This window comes from Branchiostoma belcheri, unplaced genomic scaffold, assembly GCF_001625305.1.
Source record: "Branchiostoma belcheri isolate BF01 breed outbred unplaced genomic scaffold, Haploidv18h27 scaffold119, whole genome shotgun sequence".
NCBI classification, from domain to species: Eukaryota; Metazoa; Chordata; class Leptocardii; order Amphioxiformes; family Branchiostomatidae; genus Branchiostoma; species Branchiostoma belcheri.
The window spans coordinates 631,321-657,724 of record NW_017802591.1 but is presented as its reverse complement, the minus strand read 5'-3'; the positions used below and the strand labels follow the sequence as shown (position 1 = coordinate 657,724).

Sequence of the window (26,404 nt, the reverse complement as noted above, 5' to 3'; positions counted from 1 at the left end):
CACCTACCTACCTACCTACCTACCTACCTACCTACCTACCTACCTACCTACCTACCTACCTACCTACCTACCTACCTACCTACCTACCTACCTACCTACCTACCTACAAAATGTACCTACCTACCTACCTACCTACCTACCCACCCAACCACCCATCCTCCCACCTATCCTCCCACCTACCTACCTTTTAACCTCCTTGGTGTAAAAAATCAACTTGTATTTAATCTTCTTGTATAGACGTACTCTTCCAACAATACGCTCTACTAGCTACACGTACACCACGTCTGCAAGGTTGGAATCACGAGCATGGCCATGATAGAAACTATAGTAGGCAGTTACAAGCTGCAACGTTATCATTCAGTCCATGTATGCTTTAGAATTCTTTTGTTGATCGTCTGACATTAATATTTCAGTGTTCCAATCTCCATGTCAAGACAAGAACATTTGCTGGTTCTGTTAAAGTAATCTGATTGATACAATATTTGATATGTATTGACATTAGAGCTGTGTACCTAAACAAATTTTAGGTACAGGTACAGGTACAGGTACACAGGTTTAGGTACAGGTCCGGACCTGAACGTGTACCTGAACAATTCGACCAATTTATATGCTCTTCTGAACTCCTTCAATAACAAAAAAACATAAATAAACTTGATAGTTAAGGTTTATTCTTTGTTTATGGCGAATGCTCAGATATAATATAGGCAAACTAAGATGTTTTTGTTTTCATGAACACACTGTCCTTACACAGGCACCCATTGTTAACCAGCTATTTAAACATTTGAGGTCACAAATAGGCATAAAATTGGTGTGAAATTGTTTAGGTACAGTACCGGTACTGAGGGATTAGGTATTTTGGACCTGTACCTAATCAATTTTTCCGGTACAGTATCGGTACTGCGTACCGGTACACAGCTCTAATTGACATACAGAATTTTCAGATCAATTTTTCATGAAAATTATATCAGCGCCATTTTTAGATTATTGGTAACGTCTTGTTATTGATTTCAACTCTTTCTCTTATTCCTGATATTTTAACATATTTTCTAATGAGTAATTGTACTTTGCCAATTGTTTAATAACGTCTGCTTTTACATTTGAGACATGCAGACATGCTGTCTGTTAGAATGAACTCTTCTGTTCATTCTTAGTAAATATGCATATGAATCATTTAAAAATAATCAATATTACGCATCTGTTGGAATAACCGTTTGTGTTTTCTGATACAGTGTGCTAGTGTTCAGAACGCATCCTATATGTGAGAAGTAGGTTTTGAGGGAGGTTACACATCTGAGTGCACAGAGACAGGATTTTTTTTTTTTAATTTCAGCTTTCATACTACATGTAGTAACAAAAGGATGTCAGGTGGTGACATGTCATAGCCTTACGTTATGTAGTCAGAATGACAAATCTTGGTATTTTTCATTCCAGACTCAAGACAAATTGGTCTGTGTGGGGTGGGGAAGCGTCAGAGCACCGGCTACAAAACCAATATCAGATAGTAAAGGACTTATAGGCATGCCAATAAGTGCATAAGTAAGGGCCTGGAGGACGTCCTCCCGTCCTCCAGAGGACGTGATAACGCATTGCTATCCTCTGGAGAGGATATCGGCCACTGCGCACGTATTATTGGCCATGGACAGCGCACCACGTGATTGCACCGCGCGTACGCTGTGAAACCAGGCACCGATCGACTGGACGCGTTGGTGTTTGCTATACCCAGTATACGCACGCATTTTGGTTAAATTGTCCGAAATCTGCAATTTTTGAGGTGGTGAAGATCGAGCAATTCACCTTCAGAGTGTGGACAGCTATTTGGACAAGTTCTGGGCAGTTTGTTCTCAGGTAAGGATGCCAAAACGTCGTATACTAGTAAACTTTAATACGTATACATACGGTCGGTGGGGAGGGGTACGGGTCTACAACCGTGGCTTTTTGCTGTTTGGGGGTAGGAAGTTTGTAATTTCTTTCTTCTTCTTGTGTATCGGAGTTCTGGTGGTCCAACGTCAATTTGTTTTTTTTAGACCGGAGCCTGTATCAAATATAAAGCCGAGGCGAACCGCCCCCCCTCCCCCATGATCACGACCCACATGGGTTTGCGGAAAAACCGATCCAGTCCAACAGGCGGAAAGACCAACCCGGTCTGCGAAAAAGGTCTGCTTGGGGTCTAGGCCTGCTTTTATAATCCAAATAACCACTATTCAAGAAACTTCACTGTGTTAAGACAACAGATACCACCTGAAGGTGTGGCTGCACATGAAAAGGCCCGGATAGAGTAACCACACAGGTTAGGACATTACACATGTCCTTGCACAGGCATATGTACCAAGCATGAAGGCTGGTAACCCCTAAATATAATCTCCGAGCAGATCTACAGTATATTTGGATACTACTGGTGTTGTTTGACTGCTGGAAACAATCAGCTTGTGGATTATGGGATGAATGTCTATACCGTGTCATAAGGGTCCTATATACTCACCGACAGTTTGAGAGGTCGAAATAGGATATGATCAGGCCTTAAGGCTTGATATACATGTACACCGAGGAACAGGAGGGTCATTAACATTATTATCATATCACCTATCCAAACTCTTGTCATTTTTTCCATCTGCGCTTTGTCCCAACTGGTCAACCTGCTGTGCGTCCAAACACGTAAATTTGTCCATGCGCCCTTATTAGCTACTTCTGGTAGCTAACTGGACGGTGGTACCGCTGGACATCCCACTCGACAAAATCTCTGACTTGGAGTTTAAATTGCACCTCCATTATGACATGCTGTCTCTGGAAAATTGTTTTGTCACATGGAACTGACGTCATTCGAACAGAACATGTTCCATTTGTGGCATTTCGGTCTACGCTGATTGGTCGATTGATGAGAAGTTTATTGAAAATCCATGCCCAAACGCTAATTGCAAGTAACAAACCTAAAAGAACTCTGAAACAGTATAAAATAACTTCAAAATGTACACAATGAAATCTAATATATATGTCTAAAACTATGCATGAAGGGTTTGACTTCTCTTCTGTCATGGAAGACCTAATGTCCCACCTTTTCTAAAATTTGTGGGTTTTGGGAAGTTAAAAGTAGAAGAGTTTTTTGTTTGTCTGTAAGTTTTGGGAAATTGGGATAAATTGTAGAGGTAACCGGTTTGAATAGTCAACTCATGAAGGGTTAATACCCGGCCCAAGGTGTACCAGTATATGGTGAGATAATCTCTGGTCAACCACAAAAAAAAAACACCAAGTGAGCGTATAGTGAAAGACGTGTTATGAGGTGGTTATCGCACCTGACCAGAGATTACTATATACACCAAGGATAATAAGGCAGGACATTAATGTTATCACCATATATAGATTCAACTGACACAGTGATTTCACACCGTGGATTTGACACAAATTCCTTTATAAAATTCCACCTTTGCCACAAAAACCTCTGTTACTTGAAACAAGATGGCATGGACAGAAAAATACTAGTAGACCATTTAAGTAATCATCTGCATTGGCCACATGACATTGGCAGTGTATTACTTTTATTCAAAGTAGATTTCAATACGTTTTTAATAGATTAGTATATACCTGTATAATGGTACTGTCCAAAATTTGGTCCGATAACCACCACTTTTGAGGTTATGACCTGATAGCCAATGGCTAATGGAGCCTACTGATTGAGTAGACACCTTCTGGCTTTTTGATAATGGAATTAATCACCCCTGGTAAGTTTATGGCATCATAACCAATATGATTATTGGTCAAATTCCTTTTTCAGGAGCATACTGTAAATCACTTTATAAATTTCATGGAAAATTGACATGTGCATGGAACTATAATTGAAGTTTATTGCAAATTCATGCCCGGGGGGCTAATTGCAGATTACAAACAGAAAAGAACAATGAAACGTAGTATAAAATAACTAAAATTTACATGATAAAAGGTAGTTGTGTAGAGCTATAGCTATGTCTAAAACTATGTCTAAGGCCAGTAAGGGGTTTGACTTCTCTTTTTTAGACCATGGAAGACGTATAATATTCACGATGGTGCAGGTGCAGAAGCAAGTAGGCAAATTATTTGTTCGCCTTAATGATAATTTGCGATACAAAACCCACAAATATATTAGTACCGCGAACATAAAATTACAGTGAATTTTAAAATAGTAATTGATTTACAGTATTAGGTATGCTAAAAAAATAACTCATGTACCCAGATACTTTTCATGGGTCAGTACAGTGAGCTGTTACTAGTCAAAAAGGTTAACATTATTTGGAGTACTGTAGGATATATGGCCATCGATCTAATTATTTTTAATGTTTACAAATATCTGCTTTTTATCTTCGCCTTTTCCGGAATCTTCTAGTAATGTGATCAGACACATATTTCAACAACTTACATTTCCTATTTTGTTACTCATGCCCTGTTTTCATTCACCACACAGCTGTATTTATTCCTTCATGTTTTATTCCACATTTTGTTGTTTATTTGATGCTATCATCACATAATGATCCTGTTTGTCACCTTTTCCCTTCTGCAGTTTTTGATTTCTAAGTATTTTGCTTAAAGAATAGGAGGATGACACTGACATTTCACCCAATGCCAATGCATAATTGCCCTTGTTTGATGCCTGTGAGGCATACTTTTTTCTGATGTGCAGGTTTTTTTAAACCTGATGTCTACTTGAATCAGTCTATGTACTGTGTTTATACAAGTGCACATTGTTTATGCATGTGGACTTTTATTTTCTGCAGTTATCTACAGTACTTCTACCACCTATGAAGTATAGATAATACATATGTATATGGCAAATTATGGTTTCTGTACAAGCCTTTTTAATTTTAACTTCTTTCCTTTTCCTGTTACAGGTACCAGAAGTCATCACAAGCACAAGGCTGAATGATAGATGTACAGTATTTGAAGAAAGCAGACCGCTGGACTACCCCTAGCCTGCCATGCTGACCATGGAGTATGCTGGTTCTTGCTACATAGGTGCAACTTTGAGAAAAAAAAGGTGGAAAAATAGGTTTTGCCAATTGGTTTACATCCCGTGCAAAATAAATGATCAAATCTATATATACTAGTATTTGGAAAAGAGCTCCCAGTATTTTGTACAGTACCATAACAAGCATGGTGCCTTAAAAATGCAGCTCTCACAGCTGTCAGTTTTGGAGCAGATTACAAAATGTCAAATACAATCACACATTTCACACCTAATTTTAATGGCTATAATTATTGTTAAAATTATCGGAAAAACATGTAATGACCTTGTCGCTCAAAGATAGGTCCACTCGGGTTAAAAACACAAAGATCACATTGTGAATAAAAGATGAACTGCTCTTTATTTTGTCCTGATTTTGTTCTTTTTCCAACACTTCAACACTTAAGCATTTAGGTCACTGACCTCTTACAGATTAATGCAACTGTTTATTCCTACTAAGTATCTAGTACCAACCCTGAAAGGAACTAGAAATACTAGTAGTCATACCTTCAAGTATCAGAGTTATCAACCAAGGATTGAGGTGTTTGAAAAGTCATTCTTTCCTAAAACTACTATCCCCTGGTAGTATGTATTTATATCTATAACTATCAATCTATCATAATATCTATCATAAATTTCCTATGAGCTGGATGTCTAACCTTCATCAACGTAGCTTTAAACAATGTTTAGAGTCAGTTGTTCATGGGTAACCATTAGATGTTACAGTTTGGTGCAATGTAGCCAGCTGCTGCTGTGCTGCGTGCCTACGAAGCTGGTGTGTCACGATTGCTTTTAAGTTTTGACAATGGCCTGTCATCATCTGAGCTGAAGTCGTCTGGCTCTAGCCCTGGAATGTTCTGTTGAGTTGTCTTTTTCTTTTTTGCAGCACTGGACTTGCTTGGTGGTCGTCGTTTGTTCTGTGTTTTTTTCTTCGAGTTGACTGCTTTTGTCTTTTTTGCAGTACCAGTCTTCTTTCCGGTGGTTGGGGTTGGGGAGGGTTGTGTGTTCTGTGTGTCTGTCTCCTCAGGGTTGACTGCTGTAGCACCAGTCTTCTTTCCAGTGGTTGGGGTTGGGGAGGGTTGTGTGTTCTGTGTGTCTGTCTCCTCGGGGTTGACTGCTGCTGTTTCCCCCACAAGGCTTACTTCAGCCCTCTCCTGTCCTGCCTCAGCTAGGCCCTCTGCTACAGACCTCAGCAGCTGTCCAGCTGTTAAAACAACCATATCACTTTAATTCATTTCGAAATAAGACCACACCATCCACACATATCTACAGAGGATGTCATTTATAAAATCAAGTCAGTGGCTTGCTTAACCCACAACAATTGCTATCACACATACTTTGCTCTGCCTACATGTATTTATTACTTTCTTCATGCATTTGTCCAAAATAATGTCCTTGAACCAATAATGACTGTAATTACAATGTACATGTCTTGTGTAATTTACAAGGCCAAAAATCACCTTCAAGTTCATGTATCTTCATTATGGTTAACATGAACCAAATCCATTAGGTATTGCGTGTATGATAAATTTATAGTGTATGACCATGACATTTACCTGTGGGAGTTCCATGGTCTTCGTTCAACTCGACGTGGTTGTGTGCTGAAACCATTTTGTAAACATTTTGGTGTTAAGAAGGATATTGTGATATTACACAATAGTGCAACAAAATGTTCAACTAACCCCTATTGCCCAACAGGGAGTACATCCAAAGATATGTTTCTGTCTGTTACTCAGAGACAGTGTTGTAAGGTGAAAAGAATGCATGTGGTAATTTGCCATGACCAAAAACATACAGCCTTTTACCAATCTAGAATGCAGTTAGATACGATTATGTCAAGCTAGGTTGAAGATGAAACACATTTTATTTCAAATTGCCCCTTCTAGCTTCATGAAAGAAAGGACTTGTTTAAAAAGGCCACAACGCAACCCATACATTACGGGAAAAATTATTTAGAATTTTGTGTCAAAATTTAGAAACGTCACATGCCATTTGCTACCCATGTATAACTGTAATTACTATATAATTACATGTATTGCCTCTGGGCAAGATCTTTCAATTTGAATCTCCAGGAAGATTTGCTACATTTGACTACTAAAATGTATGAAATAAAGCTAATAGAGTTAATGAGGTATCCAAGTACATGTATATATACATGTAAAAGAATGGAGGATAGAGATGATAAGCAACTACTGTACATACCTGGTAAAGACTCGTCTTGTTCTGCAGTTACTGTAAGAAAATGTGTAGTTTGAGTAACAGTTAATCATGGACATAACAATGTAATGATGCCCTCTCCTTTACTTTAGTTACTTTGCTTTAAGTAACTCAACTTAGCAGAAGATGGGAAATGATCATACATCATCTTAGTGAGAGATCTTATAGAGGCATTTGGTGCTATTTGGTTACAGGTGGCCAACATAAAGTACCCCACCGAATCTGCACGGAGAATACACCCAGGCTCTATTGCAGGATCGTTACTATATTCTTTCATATTCATAGCTATCAGAGATAACTTACCGGGACGGACCACAATGGTGTCCTGACTCCCAATGATGGCCCTCAGACTTGTAGAACCCATGTCGCATGGGTTTTTCAGGTCCACACCATCTGGCAGTCCCTCTACCTCCACTTTTCCCTCCAAAAACTTCTTGTATGAGAAGTGCTTCTCCTTTGTTGCAAGATCTGAAAAGAAACATTTCAAATTCAAAATTTTCAAGGGATGCTACATGGTGCATTAATTGGATTGAATAGATATGCTAATAATAAAAATAATATATAATTTCAGGTCCAGGAAAGTTCAGTTTCAAATTTGGAGTCATATTGTGTTTGATTAAGGATGTTAATTCAACATTATGCACAATATTGTGCAATTCATGTTCATCTCAATGTTTTTTGTCAGTGTTTATAGACTTCCAACTTAAGGTAAATCGTTGGATGTAAAAGTTGGCATAATTTTTAATTACACTTTGACTTTTTAAAATTTTGTGCAAGGACTTCAAACATTTCCCTTGAAAAGCTAATGGTAAATCTCCAAGCAGATATTTGGAGGGCGAGACACTATCAAGTTGGCCAGACAGTTTGATACTAGCAGCCACTTAGAGATCTGCTTTGAGATCTGATTACAAAGCTGATTACAAAGAATTTGTCATGACCACTTACACCATTTGTTGTTCAAAATGTCTCTCACTCTAGCCCGGAGGTCTTCGACACTTTCCTTCTTTCTTTCACCATCTGAAAAGTATCAATACATGTACATTCAGTAATCATGCTGGATCTCCTTTATGCTGTAATAATGTAATGCCTATAATACTCTCCTGTACTTTTTATCTATTACATATGCTCTGTCTATTACATATATGTACTATTTCCAGGATGTATCATGGTACACTTAATTGAACAGACTAGAGTCTCAGGTTCTTGGTAAATTATACTTACACTTTCCACTTGAAGCCAGGCTTCCAAATCGTAGGAGCATCTGTGGATTGTCGTCCAGGAAGCTCTCGCCTTTTGGTGTCCCACATGTGGTCACATTGTTTGAGAGGGCTGAGTAGAAAACACCCATGCCCTCCCACCCACATCTGTGCAGCTTGTTTACCTAACAGAAAAGAAGAAATTAATATCATTTTGACATTTGAGTAATTTTGATACCAGGAGAACAAGATTGTGAACAATTCACATCATATAGGTAACGTCACATGTACTGTAGTTCTACTTTTTATGAAAACCTGGAAAAAATAGGAGCAGTTGAATGAAACTTTTGAATATGATTGTGATTTGCGTTGTAACTTGACCTCCAGCTAATGACTTACAGTTTTACACAGCTCCTTGTACAGCCGTTGGGCTTCCAGTTCCTTTTCCTCTTGGTTGAGATCCTCCACCGTTGTTTTTTTGTTGTTCTTGGCCTCTTCCTTCAGTTCTGCCAAAAGGCCAGGATCCTCTGTTTCCAACAGCTTGTACTGTCTCGATGCCTCCTGGATGGCATTTGGGTTCGCGCTTTTTCCTGTGGCAATGACATGAGTAATGGAAATAAGCATCAAATCAGAGTTTACCAAGTTTTGACAGAGAGACCAAGGACTCAGAACATGTTTTATCTTTCATCCAAACAACTACTGGGAAAATCATCAAGCCATGACTATGTCACACTCTTTCAGTCAACCAAGTTAGCAATTCCATATCATGCACACCCTCATGCAATGAAAAAAAAAAACTTAAGCATAATACCTGTCAGTGTCCTTTTCAGGAAGCATGTCCATGGGTTTGAGGCTCTTCTTGTAATCTTGTTTTTTTTCTTGGCTGGCATGTCTGGGTTTTCTTCCCTTTCTGCCTGTCTCCGGATCTTGCCATTTTCGTTTCGAATCCATGTCTGCACAGAGATGAAAGTGGATACTAGTACCATGTTCTTTGTGTGTTTTTATTTTAAGTAAGATGTAGTGAACACTTTTCTTAACCTGACATGCATATCAATTATACATCAATTTGATAGTCTTTTGTCCTGATTTCAAAGTCATCAAAAATCATGTAATTACAGTCTTAAAATAGTTCAGACCAAACCGGTAGCTTCCTTGTTCAGACCTTATAAACGCACATCACATAGCATATTTGTCTGACAACAAAAGTGATCCAAATACCTTGATGTGTCTCACAGGAATATTCAAATCCCTTGCTGCCTCCATGTACAACCTTCTACCCTCTTCATCCTGGCAGTTTTGCATGCCCCTAGCCCAGTACTGTTCGAGCTCTGGTCGGTGTTTCTCCATGTTCATGTTCTTTCTGCAATTGTACATAACCAAATATGAATTCAGTTTATTTCTTTAGGACCTGATTTTTGGTGGCCTGGTTACCGGAATTATTTTAGCTGACCCTAGTTTATGTCCTCTTTGCGGGAGATAAAATAGATCTGGTAACCAGGCTACCTTGTGGTGTTTGTGTATATTGTGTTACTGTCACATACATGTAATTTCTTGTAACAGGACATTTGGCCAGAGGAATGTCCCGCCACCGACGCCACTCCTCTGTCCGATGGATAATACTGACACGTCACTACTAGCACTACCTTGCCACCGTATGATCTGCTTGGAAATTAGCAGGAAGGGCAGCTAACCATATATTATTATATGTTGAGTGTGTCTGTGTAACATAATAAATGTAGCAGTAGTCTGTTAGGTTAGAGTATGAGGGTATTAACATCATTTGCAAATGTTACTAATTTGGCCTGTTATTCTTAGCTATACCAATGGCCTCTGTGATTTCCTTGGTCATATTTTTTTTGCTTCGCTGTATGGATAAAATTCCACAGATCCAAGTGGGTTAGCCAGTGAGTCTAGCCACAGTCTAGTGGTACTCTCCAAGCAGAGGTTGGTGGGGGAAGATTGTTCTAATAGTTCTACATATTAAGTATATGCCCCGTTTTATCTGTCACTGTGCCCAACAACCTCTGCTTTGAGAGTACTTATAGCCTCTACCAGACTCCGGGAAGTAGCGTGAGTGGCAAATTATTCTCTTGGCGCGACCCACATCCCCAGGCATATCAATTTATTCCATAAATTACATGTATTTCGAAAACCACTTCCCGAAGCTTGGTACTGATGCTACGCGTGCCATAATTTGGGCGTGGGCGCCCAAGCCGCTGCCCAGAAATGTTCAGAATTACAAGTCACAGTATATAACGTCAACAAAACTACACGTGCACAAAACTGCAGGGCAATAGGGCCAATAGGTTCACCTAGTTGGTACTGAAAAGGATGAAAACAAAAAGTCCAGAAGGAAGGTGTTTACAACCAACGGTGTTTGTCTCTAGCCTGCCCGGTACCATCCTACTTGTATGCCGGCACTCGCTTCCCTAAGAAGTAGTCCTCTTCTTAGGAAAGCGAGTGTGGGAGCCCCGGCATACAAGTAGGATGGTGACCCTGGTACTCAGACTAGTTTGTCTCCCCATATAAAAAGTGAACAGTGCTGGGGATGATTGACAGGTCGTGATGAGAGTGAGCCGCGAGCCACCTTGCCCGAGCCGACTATGGTCTATTTGTCACCGTTCCCGCGCTCTCTTGTCTTCAAGTTATTATTTCTTGTTTTTCTCATGAAAACACTGTCATGCATGCTTTATTTGTTTTACCGTTTCCGTGCTCTCTTGTTTTTCTCATGAAAATGCTGTCAGGCTTTGTTTGTACCGATTTCTTTCACAATGCAGACTTTCACGTACACGCGTCAAATACTGTCTGGGGTCTGAGCCTGGGGGTCTGGACTCTTTATCATGTAAATCTAAATGAGCGTTTTTTTTGTTAAAGAAGTTTAGTTGAACCAAGGACATTGTGTATAATGTCCTTGGTTGAACAAATTTCTCAGACTTTTTTTGAGTTGCAAACACAAATACGGTTTATAGCTAGAAGCAGATAACGGCCATGTCTGAATGATCCCATCTTAGCCTATATAGCCTAGCCTCTGGGTAGTAGCCTCTACCGGGCTTCCACTTCCAGAGGCGGCTAGAAAGAGTAGAAATCGGCCAAATATAGAGATAACATACCAGGGGATCCGGAGTTGGTCCGGTAGAGAGAACTGTTTGTTGCACACAAAAAAAAAGTTCTCTCCACCGGACCAACTCCTTGGCATGTTATCTCTCTATTTGGCCGATTTCTACACTTTCGAGCCGCCTCCCGAAGCCTCCCGAAGCCTGGTAGAGACTATCTGGGTGCCATCCTCCGAGGCTGGCGGAAACTGGCCCCCTTAGCGTGTTAGCCTGACCGACGGTTGTTTTGGGTGCCCGACAGCGAGTCTTAGCTTTTGAAACACAGGCAATAGTAAAACTTAGGTTCTGAATGGTCACAAGGTTAGAAAAATATTATGGAATACTGGTATTTTGGGAGCCCTGTAAACTAGGATGGCCGAACTAAAGTGTCTCCTGGTTCTTACATGTATACAGTGTTGCAAACGATCGAGAGATACCATAGATTTTTCTTCACTTCCCTCGACAGATGGACAAAAACACCATAAATATGCCAAAGTAAAGTCAGATCTAGTCAGTCTGAGTTAGAAAAAGGATTTGAGGCACCGCGAAAAAATCATGGAACACGACGTGCTAACATAAAATTACATACATGCGCCATGATAGACTTACTTTTTCAAAGTCAAACATTGATCACTCCGTAAACTGTTGGGTGTAGAGATAATTATTATGCTTACCGTTTCTTCCTATTGGATTCGGAAGGTCCAGGCTGGGGTTCGTCTCCTTCCATCATCTGCCAACTGAATTAAACGTCACTAGTATGTAGAAGGGAGATTGCAGGCTCGTACGTGTGTTCGCTTGGGAGTCGCAGTTGTGAGTGGCAGTACAAGAGTTTTTCGCGCCTGATCTTCTGTGCACCGCGGGGTAGTCCATTATATTTCCGGGGTATCTGTGGCCTCCTTGCCTTGAATCATCCAAATTATCATCTAATGGACTATCTCTAATTCACTTTACGTGGTCAAGATTTAATGCAGTACATTACTACTACTTACAGTATCTATATGCACCTGTATACCCGGTATCCATCAACAAATGACATATAATGATCTTTCCCTTGTTCTGGTATCCATAATGTGTGGTCCATACCCGGGGGTGGGGGTGGGGGTCTGTACATGTGAGTGTCATTTTCCGGAACTGGCCTCCCGCAGCAACTGGCTGGCCACATTTCTAGCTTTACATAGCCTGTAGCACCAGGCCTCGGGAGGCGACTGGAAATTATAGAAATTCGACAAGTAGGGAGATAAACTGTTAAACATGCTAGAGAGAGTACAGTCGCACACACACACACACAAACTGCGGACCAACTCCTCTGGCATGCATACCTCTATTTGGCCAATTTCTACTAGTTTTTATATAGTGGCTGAAATGCATTGACGGAAGAGTTGGTCCGCTATTTATATAAAGGAAATCAAACGTAATCGAATTTGTCCAACCAAAGTGGCGCAGTTTGTGTGTGCGTTCTTCTGTCTGTCAGTCTGCCTGCATTCCTCTGTCTGTCTGTGAACAACATAACTCGTCTTTCCTGGTGATTGGCCCAGGCTGAGAATGGAGAATGGTTCCTTTTGCGTTAACGCGTTTGGAAAGTACGGTAAAATCACACAACTAGAACAAACTTTCGAAGTCATTCGCAGTTAACTAATTCATGTTTATTAATGGCCGAGTCGTTGCATCTTAGAGGCCAGTTAGAATTATACGCAGCTCGGTGATATTCAAAGACTTCAAAATAATCTGTGTGGTTCTACGCACGAGACTGACTTACTGAGTGAGAGAATGAGTGAGTGAGCGAATTCGTGAGTGAGTGAGTGAGTGAGTGAGTGAGTGAGTGAGTGAGCGAATTCGTGAGTGAGTGAGTGAGTGAGTGAGCGAATTCGTGAGTGAGTGAGTGAGTAAGTGAGTGAGTGAGTGAGTGAGAGTGAGCGAATGAGAGAGTGACTTGTAGCTTTGCTGTTAACGGGTCTTTTCTTTCTTCTGTCCTCGAATATATTCAATACACTATCGGTCGGTGCAAAAGTGCGGCATATATACCAAAAGCGTTTGGTTTACTCATGAAATAGACACAGTTTTCAATATATAAGCCTGTCATAAGCCTGTCAACAACGTTTTAGTGGCTTCACTAAGTTCTTTCTGATTCTGAGCACATTTTTTATTAGATCATAGCTATAGTTGACTTTAGCCAGTTGACTTTGATTGCACCGTGTTAGTTGTGAAGCACGTAGTTGGAGGATTATCTAATCTCCAAATTTAAACTGAAAGTAACTGATAAATGAATGATCTCGGTGCGGAAATGTACGGAAAGACGGTGGAAACCTTCAACAACAAAACACTCAAATTGGTCACAAAACCGTTTCATTCAATGTAAGACATGAATATAGTGACGTTAAAATATTTTTTCTATATATATAGGCCGACAAGTTTTGATATGGCTATGTCAACTCGCGCAACCACCATGTTTCTCCCAGATTGTAGAATTTGGGTCTTCATGTCAGAGAGGTGCGTTTTCCTTCATAAAACAAGAAGGAAGTGATATTTCTCGACGAAACTTTCACACAAACAGGATACTGTGCTGATCTGTATGTCCTATTAAAGATTTTCTCTTCTGTTATTACCCGACAAGTTTTGATATGGCTATGTCAACTCGCGCAACCACCATGTTTCTCCCAGATTGTAGAATTTGGGTCTTCATGTCAGAGAGGTGCGTTTTCCTTCATAAAACAAGAAGGAAGTGATATTTCTCGACGAAACTTTCACACAAATAGGATAATGTGCTGATCTGTATGTCCTATTAAAGATTTTCTCTTCTGTTATTACCCGACAAGTTTTGATATGGCTATGTCAACTCGCGCAACCACCATGTTTCTCCCAGATTGTAGAATTTGGGTCTTCATGTCAGAGAGGTGCGTTTTCCTTCATAAAACAAGAAGGAAGTGATATTTCTCGACGAAACTTTCACACAAACAGGATAATGTGCTGATCTGTATGTCCTATTAAAAGATTTTCTCTACTGTTATTACCCGGCAAGTTAGAAGTCATTCACGTGCCTTCGATTTCAGTCCGACGCAAAGGAGTCATTACAGGTGGTGCTTATGACTTGTGAAAGCTACATTGATCCCGTTTAAATTAATACATGTAAAATCCGCTTTAAACAGTGGTAGCCTACGATAGTTTGTAACTTTTAATGCCGTCAATTTGGCTATGCGCTACACCGTAGAATCGTTATTTGGCGAAAACCCGTTCGGAAGCCCCCTGGCGATTTACAAGAAAAGTACAGCATGAAAACACGTTTTTTGTTAATTTTGGCAAATTTTGCAATAAAATTGACTGACGATCGATTTAAACGTTTATCTTTGGATAACACTGCCCGCGTGTCATATCACGGTTTAACATATCCAGTTTTCATTCCAATTATAACGCATACAAAATTTGTGTTGATATCCTGGCGAGAAGCGGTGGAACTGCAGCTGATATACACATCTTTTCTCAGAATTGTGCATATTATGGACAAGATATACTATATTTGTTTGGAAAAATACATTTCTGCAGTCCCCATTTACCAACGGACCTCAACAACATCAATCTTAGCCACGTAGCCTTGCATTTGTATAAACCCTTGTGCAGTAGGTGGTAGTTCTATTGGTTAGCACAACCTCATACCCTCGGAAATGTAACCTTGATGAAAGTTGACAAATTATGTTTTTCATTGACTATGAAAACAAAACCATTCTTTACTTGAATTACTTCAGTTGATTACATTCTCCACCTAATGACAGTCTCGTCTATAATTTCCTCATAGATTTTACAAATTTTGTGACCCTAGCATGTTAAGATCACCAGAAATCAAAACCGGAAGTTCAGATGGGTTATCTTGAAAAGCCACCAAGGGGCTCAAAATCTACCATCATTTCAAGGTCTCATGAAGACCTACATGTATACCCACCTACCAATTATCAAGACAATCCATCTTAGCCTTCTTGATTTATTGTGTACATACACTAAGAGGTGAAAACATAACCTTCTCACACTCACTCACTCACTGTCTGCTTTATCTAACGATACAATACCAAGTGTGAATTTCAACTACTGACAATTGTTGCAGTTATTGTTAATACAGACTTTCTGTCATAATTGATATAGGTAAGTTATGATCTTATAAGACATGCAAAACATATGCAGCATGTACAGCTTTATTCGTGAATACCGGGTAGTTTAATCTGGTTTGTATGTCACTGAATAAAGAGATGAAAATATTGTACATTTGGGAACACATCTACAGTAGTGACACCCGTACTATGCCGGTGAAATGTGAACCGGTCAGAATTGACTGATATGAGGAAGGTGAAAGACGGTCACCGAAACGTCGGCTGTGAATAAAACACTTTGTTTATTCTGTACTGCTATATGGTACGCCTGATACAAATGAACTCTGTTACAAGCCCTTTTCGAGTTGATGTTCTTTCTTATAGCTTTGTTACATATAGCCAGAGAAGAACTTTGTTACAAAATGTAATGGAAATATTTGACTGTACTTCAAGAACAGACCTTTTTTAATAATTTCAGTATTGATATATACACGTATATATATATAATCTCTTATAAGACATGTAAAACAACACACACATGACGTGCTATGGGAAAATATCTAGAACTATTTAATTCTTCCCACTCTGAATTACCCGTGTTTGAATCAAGGTATATGACATCCCAAACCCAACACATTGCAGACAAATTGGAACCTTTCATCCTTCACTCAGGAAATGATATCAAACCCAAACATGTCACAATCTTGTCTAATGGGTCAGCTTTTACTCGCATCATATATGTATTGTGCTATATACACTTCATGTTAAGATTTGTTCTTTTCTTTTTGCAATTTGTACACACTGACAGGTAAGAACTTGCTTGCAATAAACTTATTACATATAAATGCACCATGTTAATGTTAATCAAACATATCTTTCAACTTAATGTCTATAAGCTACAACTAAGCTCAGAGCATGCTAAGTATATCACATCCATTGACTATACATATTCATGAAATGTCCCCATTTTGGAATGGTAGCCAAGTACTGTAATCATCACCATCATCATCATCATCATCATCAGACAGTTGTTTCTGCTCAAGGTCAACAAGCTGGTTTTGCATTTCTTCAGTGTACAGACTACGATCTGGCATGTTGTTAGATGATAGATGCATCGTAGGAATCTCAGAAATACCATCAATATGTTCTTCAAACTGCCATTTTGCAGTTTGTAGCCGTCTTTCCAATTGAATAAGGTGGCTGGCAAGTAGGGCCTGTTCTCCCTTTTTGTCACTTGCCCAGAGAGCAAGCCTTGTGCACGAATGCTGTTCAATCAAATGCTTCATTACTTCCTTCATCTCTTTTTCCAGCATCTGCTTTTCTTCCTCAGCACGCAGCTTCATGTTTACTGCATCGATGCCCTTCCTCTGAAGACTATGTGGTACCCCTTCATGACCCTGGAAAAGCAGAAAGAAATACCACAGACATGAATCACAATGATGATAGTGCTCTGTGCATGAACTGTGTTCCCAATTGAAAAAATTAAGTACAAAATATTCAAGGCTAAGCTACACATGAAATGAAAACTGCACAACAATTGGGAAAATATACCGGAAGTGTTATGTCCAAGCTTGTGTACACTTCCCAATGGAGCTGACGTGCCTCTGCAGGGTCTATGGATGCCGGGAACCTGCTGTGTTGGGGTGGCCACAGGATGTTGTTGTACATCTTGCAGGTCTTCTCCAGCTTGGCAGTAATGGTTTTGATCTGCCCAATGATCCTTATGGCAATAGCTTGTCCATCTATGTATTTAAATAAAAGTGGATAGCAAAGAGTACAACGAAGCCTGTGGATGATTGATTGATTGATTGATTGATGAGGACAATTGTCTTTCATGTCAAGTTCTTTTCTAATGTCATTCCAAATCATGGCAATGTTACATGCATTACCCCACATATCATACTTTACCGTATTTGCTAATACTATATAAAAGCAATATATTGATAGGTACCTACAGGTATACCTGTTTTACATGCATGTGTCAGCTACAGTATCAGCTACAGAAAGTGCCAGCTACAGTACAACAAATGCACTCTCTCACCAATTCACTCACACACTCTCTCACTACCCCATGGATGCATTTGCATCCAGCCAACCACCCACCCGCCAACTCACTCAAAATTAATGTATCATGGCTAACATACCTGGGTACTTTCCTTTCAGGGTGATCAGAAATGCCATTTCTGAAGCTTCTCTTCTAGCTTTGCTCAACAGCTGCATTCGCTGTTCCTCATCTACTTCCTTCAACACCTTTTGGAACTGGGGATCTGTTGTTGTCCAACGTTGTCTGATGTTGTGTCGTGTTTCAATAGCCTGCAGTTTCTCCTGCATTCTACATGAAACAAATTGAGTATTAGGTTTTATCAGTACAGGACATCTTTGAAGTGAAAGGTTAACAGTACTCACAGATTCAAGTGAAACTGTACATTTGACATTTCATTTGGTGGTGTAGAAGAAAATATTGCCTCAGTATTATGAGTAATAATGCTATAATGCTTTGTGTTTGTTCTAACTTACCCTCGTAGAAGAGAAGTAGAAACTTGCAGGTCAGCTCCGTCAGCAATGTCCTCTCTAAAATAATAAAAAAAAAAGATGAAAGAACATCTTGATTACCTGTTCTCTGTGTACCTTAAAATACTAGTACCCAATATTGTTTAAGTACATGTACAAACCCAAACTACTTCATCAAAGCCTTATAGTAAAGTGTTAAAGTTTATTCCAACAAACAATAATTATACAGAGATCAAATTTTAAGAGACAAAAGTTTAACATTTTACTATGATTACTACGAACACAGATGGACATTTTAATGATGTTCATCAAAGTCTTGGTGGTGTGTGCCTGTAGTGCTTTTGAATCAGTGAAACTACAACCATTTATACATGTATTCTTAAAGTGCAAAAAAGTTATGCTGATCTACACAACTGTGACGATATGAGAATTCCACTTACCGTAATGTGTAATACCGGTACTCCACTATCTTGACAGCATAGTCCTTCTTCCACTTAGGACTGTCACCTACATATAGATTCATAAGTATGTGGTTTATTCCACCTTGGTCTTTCTGCATGCTTTACATTACAACATGTCCAGATTAAAAGAACTGCAATAATGAAATGGCTTAATTGCCTTATGTAGTATAGTTGATAATTTTACTGAGCAGATTATGATCTACACACTCAGATGACAAGGCCATGTACAAAATGGACAGCTTACATTTGTACCTTCATCAAACACTAGGCTAATACTTGGTGATATATGATATTTCTATAGTTTTTTGCTTGAAATATCTGAATTAATGTTGATCCCAAAATACATATACATCACTTGAAATCAGATTGAAAGAAATTCAATTAAAAGACTAAACCTCATAATTTTCTCTGAAAACAGTTCATTCACTTGTTTATAAAATAGTCACACACACACACACCTGTAGATGAGGATCCCTGTCTTGGTTGACAGGCAGCTGATTTTTCTTCTCTTCTCCACATCATTATATCGTCTTCTGACACTACAACTAGGATGAATATGCACAAGCAAACTACTTGTCAGTATTAACATCCTGACTGGTACTAACTGTTAACTTAACTTGATATATGATATAAATTATTAACCCCTATATGCCATATTTACAATAATAATCAGGCAGTATTAAACATAAATCATGTTCATTAAGAGCTTTCTGTAACTCAATGTAGAATCTAAGAGACTGTATAGAAGAAATTAATATGTATTTACCAGGTGCTTCTGCAATGACCTGGGCTACTTCCTCCTCAGCTTGAATGAACATTTTCTTTGCTTTGTTCATTCTTTGGCACAGGTTATCCTCTGAAATAATGCAAAAAAATATATTTTAATCATTTTGACCATGGGATGGAAGGATACCAATATGTGTGTCAGGGCCCTCCGCAGCAGTATAATCAAATACTGGATACTAAATTTCTGGGAAAATTGTCTTAAAAAAAAGAAGACAACAAGATAGTTATGTTAAGTAATTTAATCTGTGTGGGTAAAAACAATTTGATAATTTTTCCACTGTGTTGTGATTATATTATTGATAATATACTTATTGTTAACTAGCCTGGGTACCATCCTACTTGCATGCCGGGGCTCCCACACTCGCTTCCCTAACATGTAAGTGTGGGAGCCCCGGCATACAAGTAGGATGGTACCCAGGCTAATTGTTAACATACATGTACATTGAAGAAACATTGAGAAATAGAAAAAGAAATTACCTATGTCAGCAGCTTTTCGTCTACCGTAATGCAAAGTAGCATCAGTGAGAAGGTCCAGTCGGTGCGCTGGTGTCATTTCCTTGGTGACACGGAAGAAGGGTCTCAGATAGGACCACATCCTCTCCATGCCCTCTCCATCTGTGAGGCCAAACCCCTCTTTGCGCCGTGTGCTGTACAATAGCTAAAAAGAAATCATAATTTAATTTATCAGTTTTATTTTTTTACTTTAAATTATTTTGCATACAGTATCTCTACACTGAAATAGTAGTCTAGTGATGTAGCTGGGATTTGGAGCACAATTGTTACATTGCTGTAAATAGCATTAAAAGGCATAACAGATCCTTTGTATGTTTTGTCTTTGTTTGGATGACATATTCAACCTAAAATATATACACAAGCAATGGATATGACAACTAAAAACTTTGCAGTTACCGTACAATAGATCACTTTTATTGTCTGTTGAAAAAAAAATTGCTGAATTTCAAAACACTAAAATTTATGCTCATCAAACATATAGTACATATAGTAATATAGTACAGTAAATGCATTACTAGTGTCACTTTTATTGACATATACATGTACTATGAGACGTGTGTACATGTAATTAAAATGATAATACCTGGCAACTGGTGATGTGTCCATAGGCATGAAATGCTGGCACTGCCAACTCTATCTTGTCCAGCATCTCCACTTCTCCATTTCTCTGACAAAACATAATTGGTGTATATATGTATTTGCGTTGGACAAGTTGTCAGCTAAGGCAAGTCCAATAATGCTTACGTCTATGGGTGAAAAAATTGGGACTGAGAAAGCTTACAGAGGTTGTATAAGACAAAGATAGCAATGCAGGATAAGAGAAAACCATGCATGATCCTTCCGTAATAGATTTTCCTACAAAATGTTACAAAACAGAAAAAAAAACACTTACGGGATTAGACAAGTGTTTCTGCAGCACACAGGCAATGTCATAGACGACCTTCAGACGAACATTGCTGTCCTCTTTCAGCATGAGGAGCTTTTGTATCATGTAGACAGGGTATCCCAACCTGGTAGGATTGTAACAATGGATTAGGAAATGCCTTTGCTAGGAATGCAGACAGTCTGATAATCACTGTTCAAAATATCTAAACAGGGTACTGACTGTGAATGTACAGGGTACTGCACTGAAGATTGTTTACAGTATATTCAGATTTTTTATTCAAATGACATCATGAGGATAAAGGGCTAAGAAAATCTAGATGTATAAAGGGGAGGATATAATATCAGGTACAACCAAACTCAATGCAAATCAAGACATCATGCAGAGGTGCAATTTCTTAGCGAAAAAGAAAACTTCTTTGTACAGTATAAGGTATACGAACCTCTCTCCGTGAGACATGTTTAGAAAGGCCAATGGCATCTCATGCCTACAGGCCGCCCCAAACACCCCTGTCACATCCAGCTTCTTTTGTTTATTCTTCGATCTTAAACGTGAGCCAGCCTGAAAGTTGCTGCAGTCCTACAAACATAAATGTTATCATGACATTTTGAACATGAATGGAGAAATTGGAGCAAGCCAAATCACATAGTCTGAATGGATGGAACAATGAGGAGTGGTAGATATATGAAGATACAATAATTATTATGAAAGTCATAAACATGTTCCAAACACCCCTGGATATCCGGATATCTATATGAAGCAGGCTGTTACATGTGACTCACAAAACTTAGGCTGTAGATTGTATATAGAGTTTTTCATGTTACGTTTCTATCATTTATGTGAAAACATCTGTACTAGCTACAGCTTCCTCAACAAATTGTTTGGCACATGATTGAGGTGTTTATCAATGGTCACAAAATCAGGATTAAGTCTTAAGATGTTTGTCAGTGGTAGTGGTCACAAAATCAGATCTTGCAGTATCCTAGTAATTCTTACCTCACTGGGTTTGATGGCATCTGAATAAGCCTCAACGAAGCACTGTACTTCATCGTCCTTCGCGAACAGCCTATTCCCATGATGATGTTCCTCGTAGCTCTTGCCTGAGCTTGACTTCCGTACCAGGCCAAAGTTGGCATCCAAAGTCACAATCTGCTCTCCATCTCTCTAACAATAGTGGAGAGAGAAATAACAATCAATGTAATTATGCATAAAATCACTCAACACAAAATATGTCTACAGCCTGTATGCAAAAGCTACAGAGTATCAAAGAAAAATTATACATAGTATTATTAGAGGCAGTATGTAGAGTCCTGCTGGTTCTTATTTTTCAGTCATATCACATCTAAGAAAAGATGCATCCTATAAAATTATTCATACCTTTGGACATGCTGGACAAGATGTGCCATCATCAAGTTCTGGACATACATGCCTCAATGTGGACGTCTTGTAATGAAAATGGCGGAATTCTGCAATCGGTTCTCCAATCAATGCCCTATACAGGCTGCTTACCTACAATGTATACAAATAGATAAGAAGAAAAGGCTTAGTAATTTGTTCACACCTCAAATAAATAGCAGTAAAAATGCACTCAGGGAACATAAAAACATTTAAATGTACCTTAGAAAAGTCATAGCCTTATATAAGTTACATGTATTAGACTGCTTCATATCATCTAACAGCCTTACAATATGGCTTTTCTTTTACCATTCTGCCTGGACTAAAAAGTTGAAATCAGACATTACAGCCAATGTACACCTAGGCTACTAAAAGTGCACCAACTTTTCAGTGTTGAAAATTTATGTGTTACAATGGAATTGTAGAATATCATACGAAAGGTGCTTCATCTCAGAATCATTGCATGGACCTGAGGCCACTTACCTCAGAATGAGACAGATTGTTCTTCCATCTAACTGCATTACAGAACCCTTCCACTGAGACGTGGCACTCTAGGCTGAGACAAACCAGCCATTCCAAAAGGGACACTGAAAATGCTGTTCCTGGTGACTCAGTTGATGCTGCCCACAACCCAAATCGAAGAAGAGTGCAGGGGTCTGGCTCGCAGTCACAAAAGGTTATGTCCACGACTCTGGGCCGTCCTGTTAAGCAATAAATCAGTGCTTTAGAAAAGCAACAGTGTATGGTTCTAATAATAAATCAGGATCATTATAGTTATAACCATGTGCCCTCAAAAATCTGTACTGGTACAATTTTTCAGGGCTTAGGGCTCGAAATTTTTTGCAGGCACGTGCAAAATTGCAGAAGCTAGGAGGCCTTGCCTTAATCAGTTAACCCATTGCTTTTAACGTCCCTAATTGTATCAAGGATTGTACATCCCTATCATAAATTTGAATCTTTGCTACACTTTTGAGCTGTACATCTTTCAGGGGCATCAATAAAAGTACAGGACTACAGTCTACTACACCTTTTGACTTGCCCTAGTTTAAGGAGTGACTATTATCTTTCAAATGACATTGAAAATCATAATGTCAAATGTAAATTGAGATATATTATCTGGCTTATATTATAAAGCTACTAAAGATATGGATATGTAGCCTATAAAATCTTGAGAGTCATCTAAAGTGTTATATTCACATTCAACAATAATTAAACCTTTCCATTTCTAAGAATGAAAAGGTAAATTACGATTTTAATCATTGATCATCTGGCCAAAACATTTACAAAAAGTCAAAGTCAAAGTTTATTGCACAACGATTGTCATGGGTACAATGTATGGCAAATAATAAAGTTACTAGTTGGTATGTGTCTATCATAATGCTACATATATAGTCAATGGTTACTGTGTTTGACAGAATGTTATAAAGACCCTTTTACATAAAAAGAAATTACTATCAAATATATGGACAGAAATACCTGAATCATCATAGACTTTCATAGTCCTGGTCACTGATTTTGTCGGGCAGTTACTGTGGTTGTCACGGGACAAAAGGATTCTCCTGCTATCTAGAAATGGCTGGAAACAATTATCCTGAAATGTGTAGATAGACATCATGTTTTAGTGAAACAGTCAGGATACTGGTTTTATGCATTAGCAGTAAATAAGACAAGATAATTGTTATGATAATAGCAATTCTTGGGAACACTGGGTACAAAATGTACTACAGTTTATAGGTATCTCAAGTCATAGCAATGCAGTTTATTTGAGTGAGATGGAAAAAATGTCTTCTCCACTCAAAATGGTCAGACTCAAAGCAAAGAGGTGATCATAATAAACAAGATGACCTTCTACTGAGTACTTTGCTTTTAGTCATCCAGGGAAATAGAGTAACATATTTGTAAAGGCATAATCAGTAATTATGTAACATGCGACTAAAATGACAGCAACAATGCCTAGGTGGCCAGTACTGGATTAATTGTATTTTATCAACAAGATGGTCAACATACCTTCCATACTTCAAGCAGATGAAGTGACTTGTGATGGTGCAGACGTACACAATTCAGACAGTATACTGTTGGTCCACAGTCCTGGCATCTGTAGATTGTCATGTCCTCTTCTTGATCTTGTTTGCAAAATGCACATCTCGTTGATGTGGGCGCTGCCAACTCGACACTTGTGGTGAGAAGTTGGTCATGTATGTTCCTCCATCCATTCACCTCACGCTGCTTCTGACGGGCATATAGGTCAGGCTGTGGTGTGTCCTGCACAGGATCATCTGATGGAGGAGGTGATGGTGGTGGTGGTAGGAAGTTGGGTGGTGGTGAAATGGGCTGCTCAGATGTGCTGCAGATTTTTGTGGGGTCCAAGAATTGCACAGATGTTTTTCCGCTGACACAGTTTGTACGATGGACCTTTTGTCTGAACTTGAAACTCCTGGGCCGAGCTTTCGGCATGCCTGAAGTAAGAAATAAGCAAACAATGAAATCATCTGCAATTCATAATATCATATGGTGATAGTCAGAGATAGTCAGAGATGTCTATTCTTAATTTCATTTCTTTTCTTACAACCCACACGTAAGTAGTATGTATATTTCTTGATGCAAATAACTTCACATCTTGGCTGAATTCTGTTTGACAGGGGCAGCTGGCTTCTTTCATTACATGCCCAGATGCATCCCTGAGTTGGTGCTGTTTGATTTTACTACATATACCCCTCAGTGACAGCAGCTATAGCTAGTCCCTTTGTACAAACAAGGAATAACCTACTAAGTACTGTACTTGGTTCCAATAAAGAGTGGAGTATTATATTGTTTTAAGATGGCAACCACACACAGGCTCCCTTCTTATAGCAATTATATCACTTCAATAAATGACATATGGTTATTCTTACATGTGTTTTGTGCCAGTCTGCTACTAGTATTAGTGATAATGCTTCATAATCTTTTTTCATCTCCACAAGACTAATATTAATAATAATTAGAATTCACCATCCTAATCCCATTAGTAACACTGTGTTAGTAATAAAAGTCTTAGGTCAATTGATTAGAGGCTAATATTTTAGTGACTCACAACACGAGGGGATTAAATGTCTCTAGACATACACCTGAATAATAAATCACCTGAGATATAACATACAGGAATTTGTAGGTCAGCAAAAAACAACTGGCCTGCCCGGCCTGTGCCATTTGAATGTGAAATTACCAGTACTAGTTTGCTATTTAAACTACTCACATTCCAATTATTCAACTACTAAATGGACTGGCCCACAAAATCTAGTTACTAGTATCTTGATCGGGTTGGTGAAAAACCTGTCCAGTCTGGGGGTCTGAAAAACCAGTCAAAACAAAGGGGTCTGCATGGGGGTTTCGGACAATGCTTAAGCTAAATTCACGATCAGCAGGATTGGTGACATTTATGAATTTTATCCCCTACCTAATCACAAAGCTGATTGTTTTCAGCCAGTCAAACAATAGTATCCAAATCTAGTTACTCTAGTGGAGGTCTGGCTGAAAAACCTGCCTCTTCAGGTAGTTTATTTAATCCAAATGTTCTACCCCACAATTGCTTGTACATTGTGTTAGATCTGTAATCAGACTGTAAGCTGAAAATCACTATTAAAAATTTCAGAAGAACATTTCCTTTTGGGTTGTGTACTCAAAATGTTTAAACAAGATAGTAGAGCTGCGTATCTAAACAAATTATATGTACAGGTACACGGCTCTAGGAGATAGGTAAATCATGGAGGGGGTATATTCAATATTTCTTTGAGAAGTACAGTCAATCATTTGCCTTGTATTTCTACTCTCAATCTTTGGTTTTAAGGCAATATTATGAAAGATTTCCATATATTTTCAGGGTTCTCCCCAGACGATGGAACAAGGGCGCTGCGCCCTGATACTCCTAGCTCAGCGCCCTCATACTCATTTTCAAATCTAGGGTGTTGCATCCCGATTTTTCTACAAAATTTCGCTAAAATTCGATAAAATTTCCTGATTTCGGGGCTTAGTGGCGTCTATTTTCCCGCCGGCATTGTCTCTGAAAACTTGTGAATGGGGCGATAATCGAGTAAACAATGAGTATTTCGCACGACGCTACTGAGAGAATCGCTGTCATTGGTGGAACATCGGGCGCCCCGCTAGCGTTTTGAAGTCGTGTAAAGAAAGCTAATTGTCTGATTTCTTTGTAAACCAAAGCCCTCGACCCTGATAATAAGTTTAAAATAAAAGCCGATACGTTTACGAACTTATAAACCGTAGAAAATTCCCTACCGTACCGCGACATTATGAAGCATGTGGCGGCCGCGAAAATTC

The 26,404-nt window shown here is 38.9% G+C and overlaps 2 protein-coding genes across 3 annotated transcripts in view; both read right to left on the bottom strand.

Annotated features, from left to right (window-relative positions):
• Window positions 1-4,896: 4,896 nt before the first annotated feature.
• On the bottom strand, window positions 4,897-9,283 carry LOC109462590. Of its 2 annotated transcripts, XM_019759149.1 has the most exons (8): window positions 9,191-9,283; window positions 8,779-8,969; window positions 8,405-8,564; window positions 8,129-8,200; window positions 7,487-7,651; window positions 7,169-7,198; window positions 6,523-6,567; window positions 4,897-6,170 (listed from the first exon to the last, which is right to left on the bottom strand). In XM_019759149.1, the coding sequence occupies exons 1-8, from the start codon at window positions 9,267-9,269 to the stop codon at window positions 5,731-5,733; spliced, it is 1,182 nt and encodes a 393-aa protein (XP_019614708.1). In that variant the 5' UTR covers window positions 9,270-9,283; the 3' UTR covers window positions 4,897-5,730. The 2 variants fall into 2 exon arrangements, with proteins under 2 accessions (XP_019614708.1, XP_019614710.1); XM_019759151.1 differs by lacking the exon at window positions 6,523-6,567.
• A 6,128-nt stretch (window positions 9,284-15,411) lies between these two features.
• LOC109462576 overlaps window positions 15,412-26,404 on the bottom strand; it is a 13,416-nt gene continuing 2,423 nt past the window's right edge. The window contains exons 2-17 of the mRNA XM_019759132.1: window positions 24,101-24,549; window positions 23,570-23,684; window positions 22,577-22,794; window positions 22,076-22,207; window positions 21,695-21,862; window positions 21,141-21,277; window positions 20,708-20,825; window positions 20,399-20,482; window positions 19,780-19,960; window positions 19,283-19,372; window positions 18,975-19,061; window positions 18,496-18,562; window positions 18,062-18,115; window positions 17,689-17,876; window positions 17,096-17,286; window positions 15,412-16,941 (exon numbers count right to left, since the gene is read on the bottom strand). Of these exons, the coding sequence (XP_019614691.1) occupies window positions 16,495-16,941; window positions 17,096-17,286; window positions 17,689-17,876; window positions 18,062-18,115; window positions 18,496-18,562; window positions 18,975-19,061; window positions 19,283-19,372; window positions 19,780-19,960; window positions 20,399-20,482; window positions 20,708-20,825; window positions 21,141-21,277; window positions 21,695-21,862; window positions 22,076-22,207; window positions 22,577-22,794; window positions 23,570-23,684; window positions 24,101-24,547 (2,724 nt within the window). The 5' untranslated portion in view covers window positions 24,548-24,549 and the 3' untranslated portion in view covers window positions 15,412-16,494. The remainder of the gene's footprint in view (window positions 16,942-17,095; window positions 17,287-17,688; window positions 17,877-18,061; window positions 18,116-18,495; window positions 18,563-18,974; window positions 19,062-19,282; window positions 19,373-19,779; window positions 19,961-20,398; window positions 20,483-20,707; window positions 20,826-21,140; window positions 21,278-21,694; window positions 21,863-22,075; window positions 22,208-22,576; window positions 22,795-23,569; window positions 23,685-24,100; window positions 24,550-26,404) is intronic.

Coding starts and splice junctions, on each gene's coding strand:
- LOC109462590 (XM_019759149.1), bottom strand. CDS start 9,269: ATGCCAGCCAAGAAAAAAAACAAGATTACAAGAAGAGCCTCAAACCCA. Junction 7,652..8,128: donor CATTTTGAACAACAAATGGT/GTAAGTGGTCAT, acceptor GTTTCTTTTCAG/ATCTTGCAACAAAGGAGAAG. Junction 7,199..7,486: donor CACCATTGTGGTCCGTCCCG/GTAAGTTATCTC, acceptor ATTTTCTTACAG/TAACTGCAGAACAAGACGAG.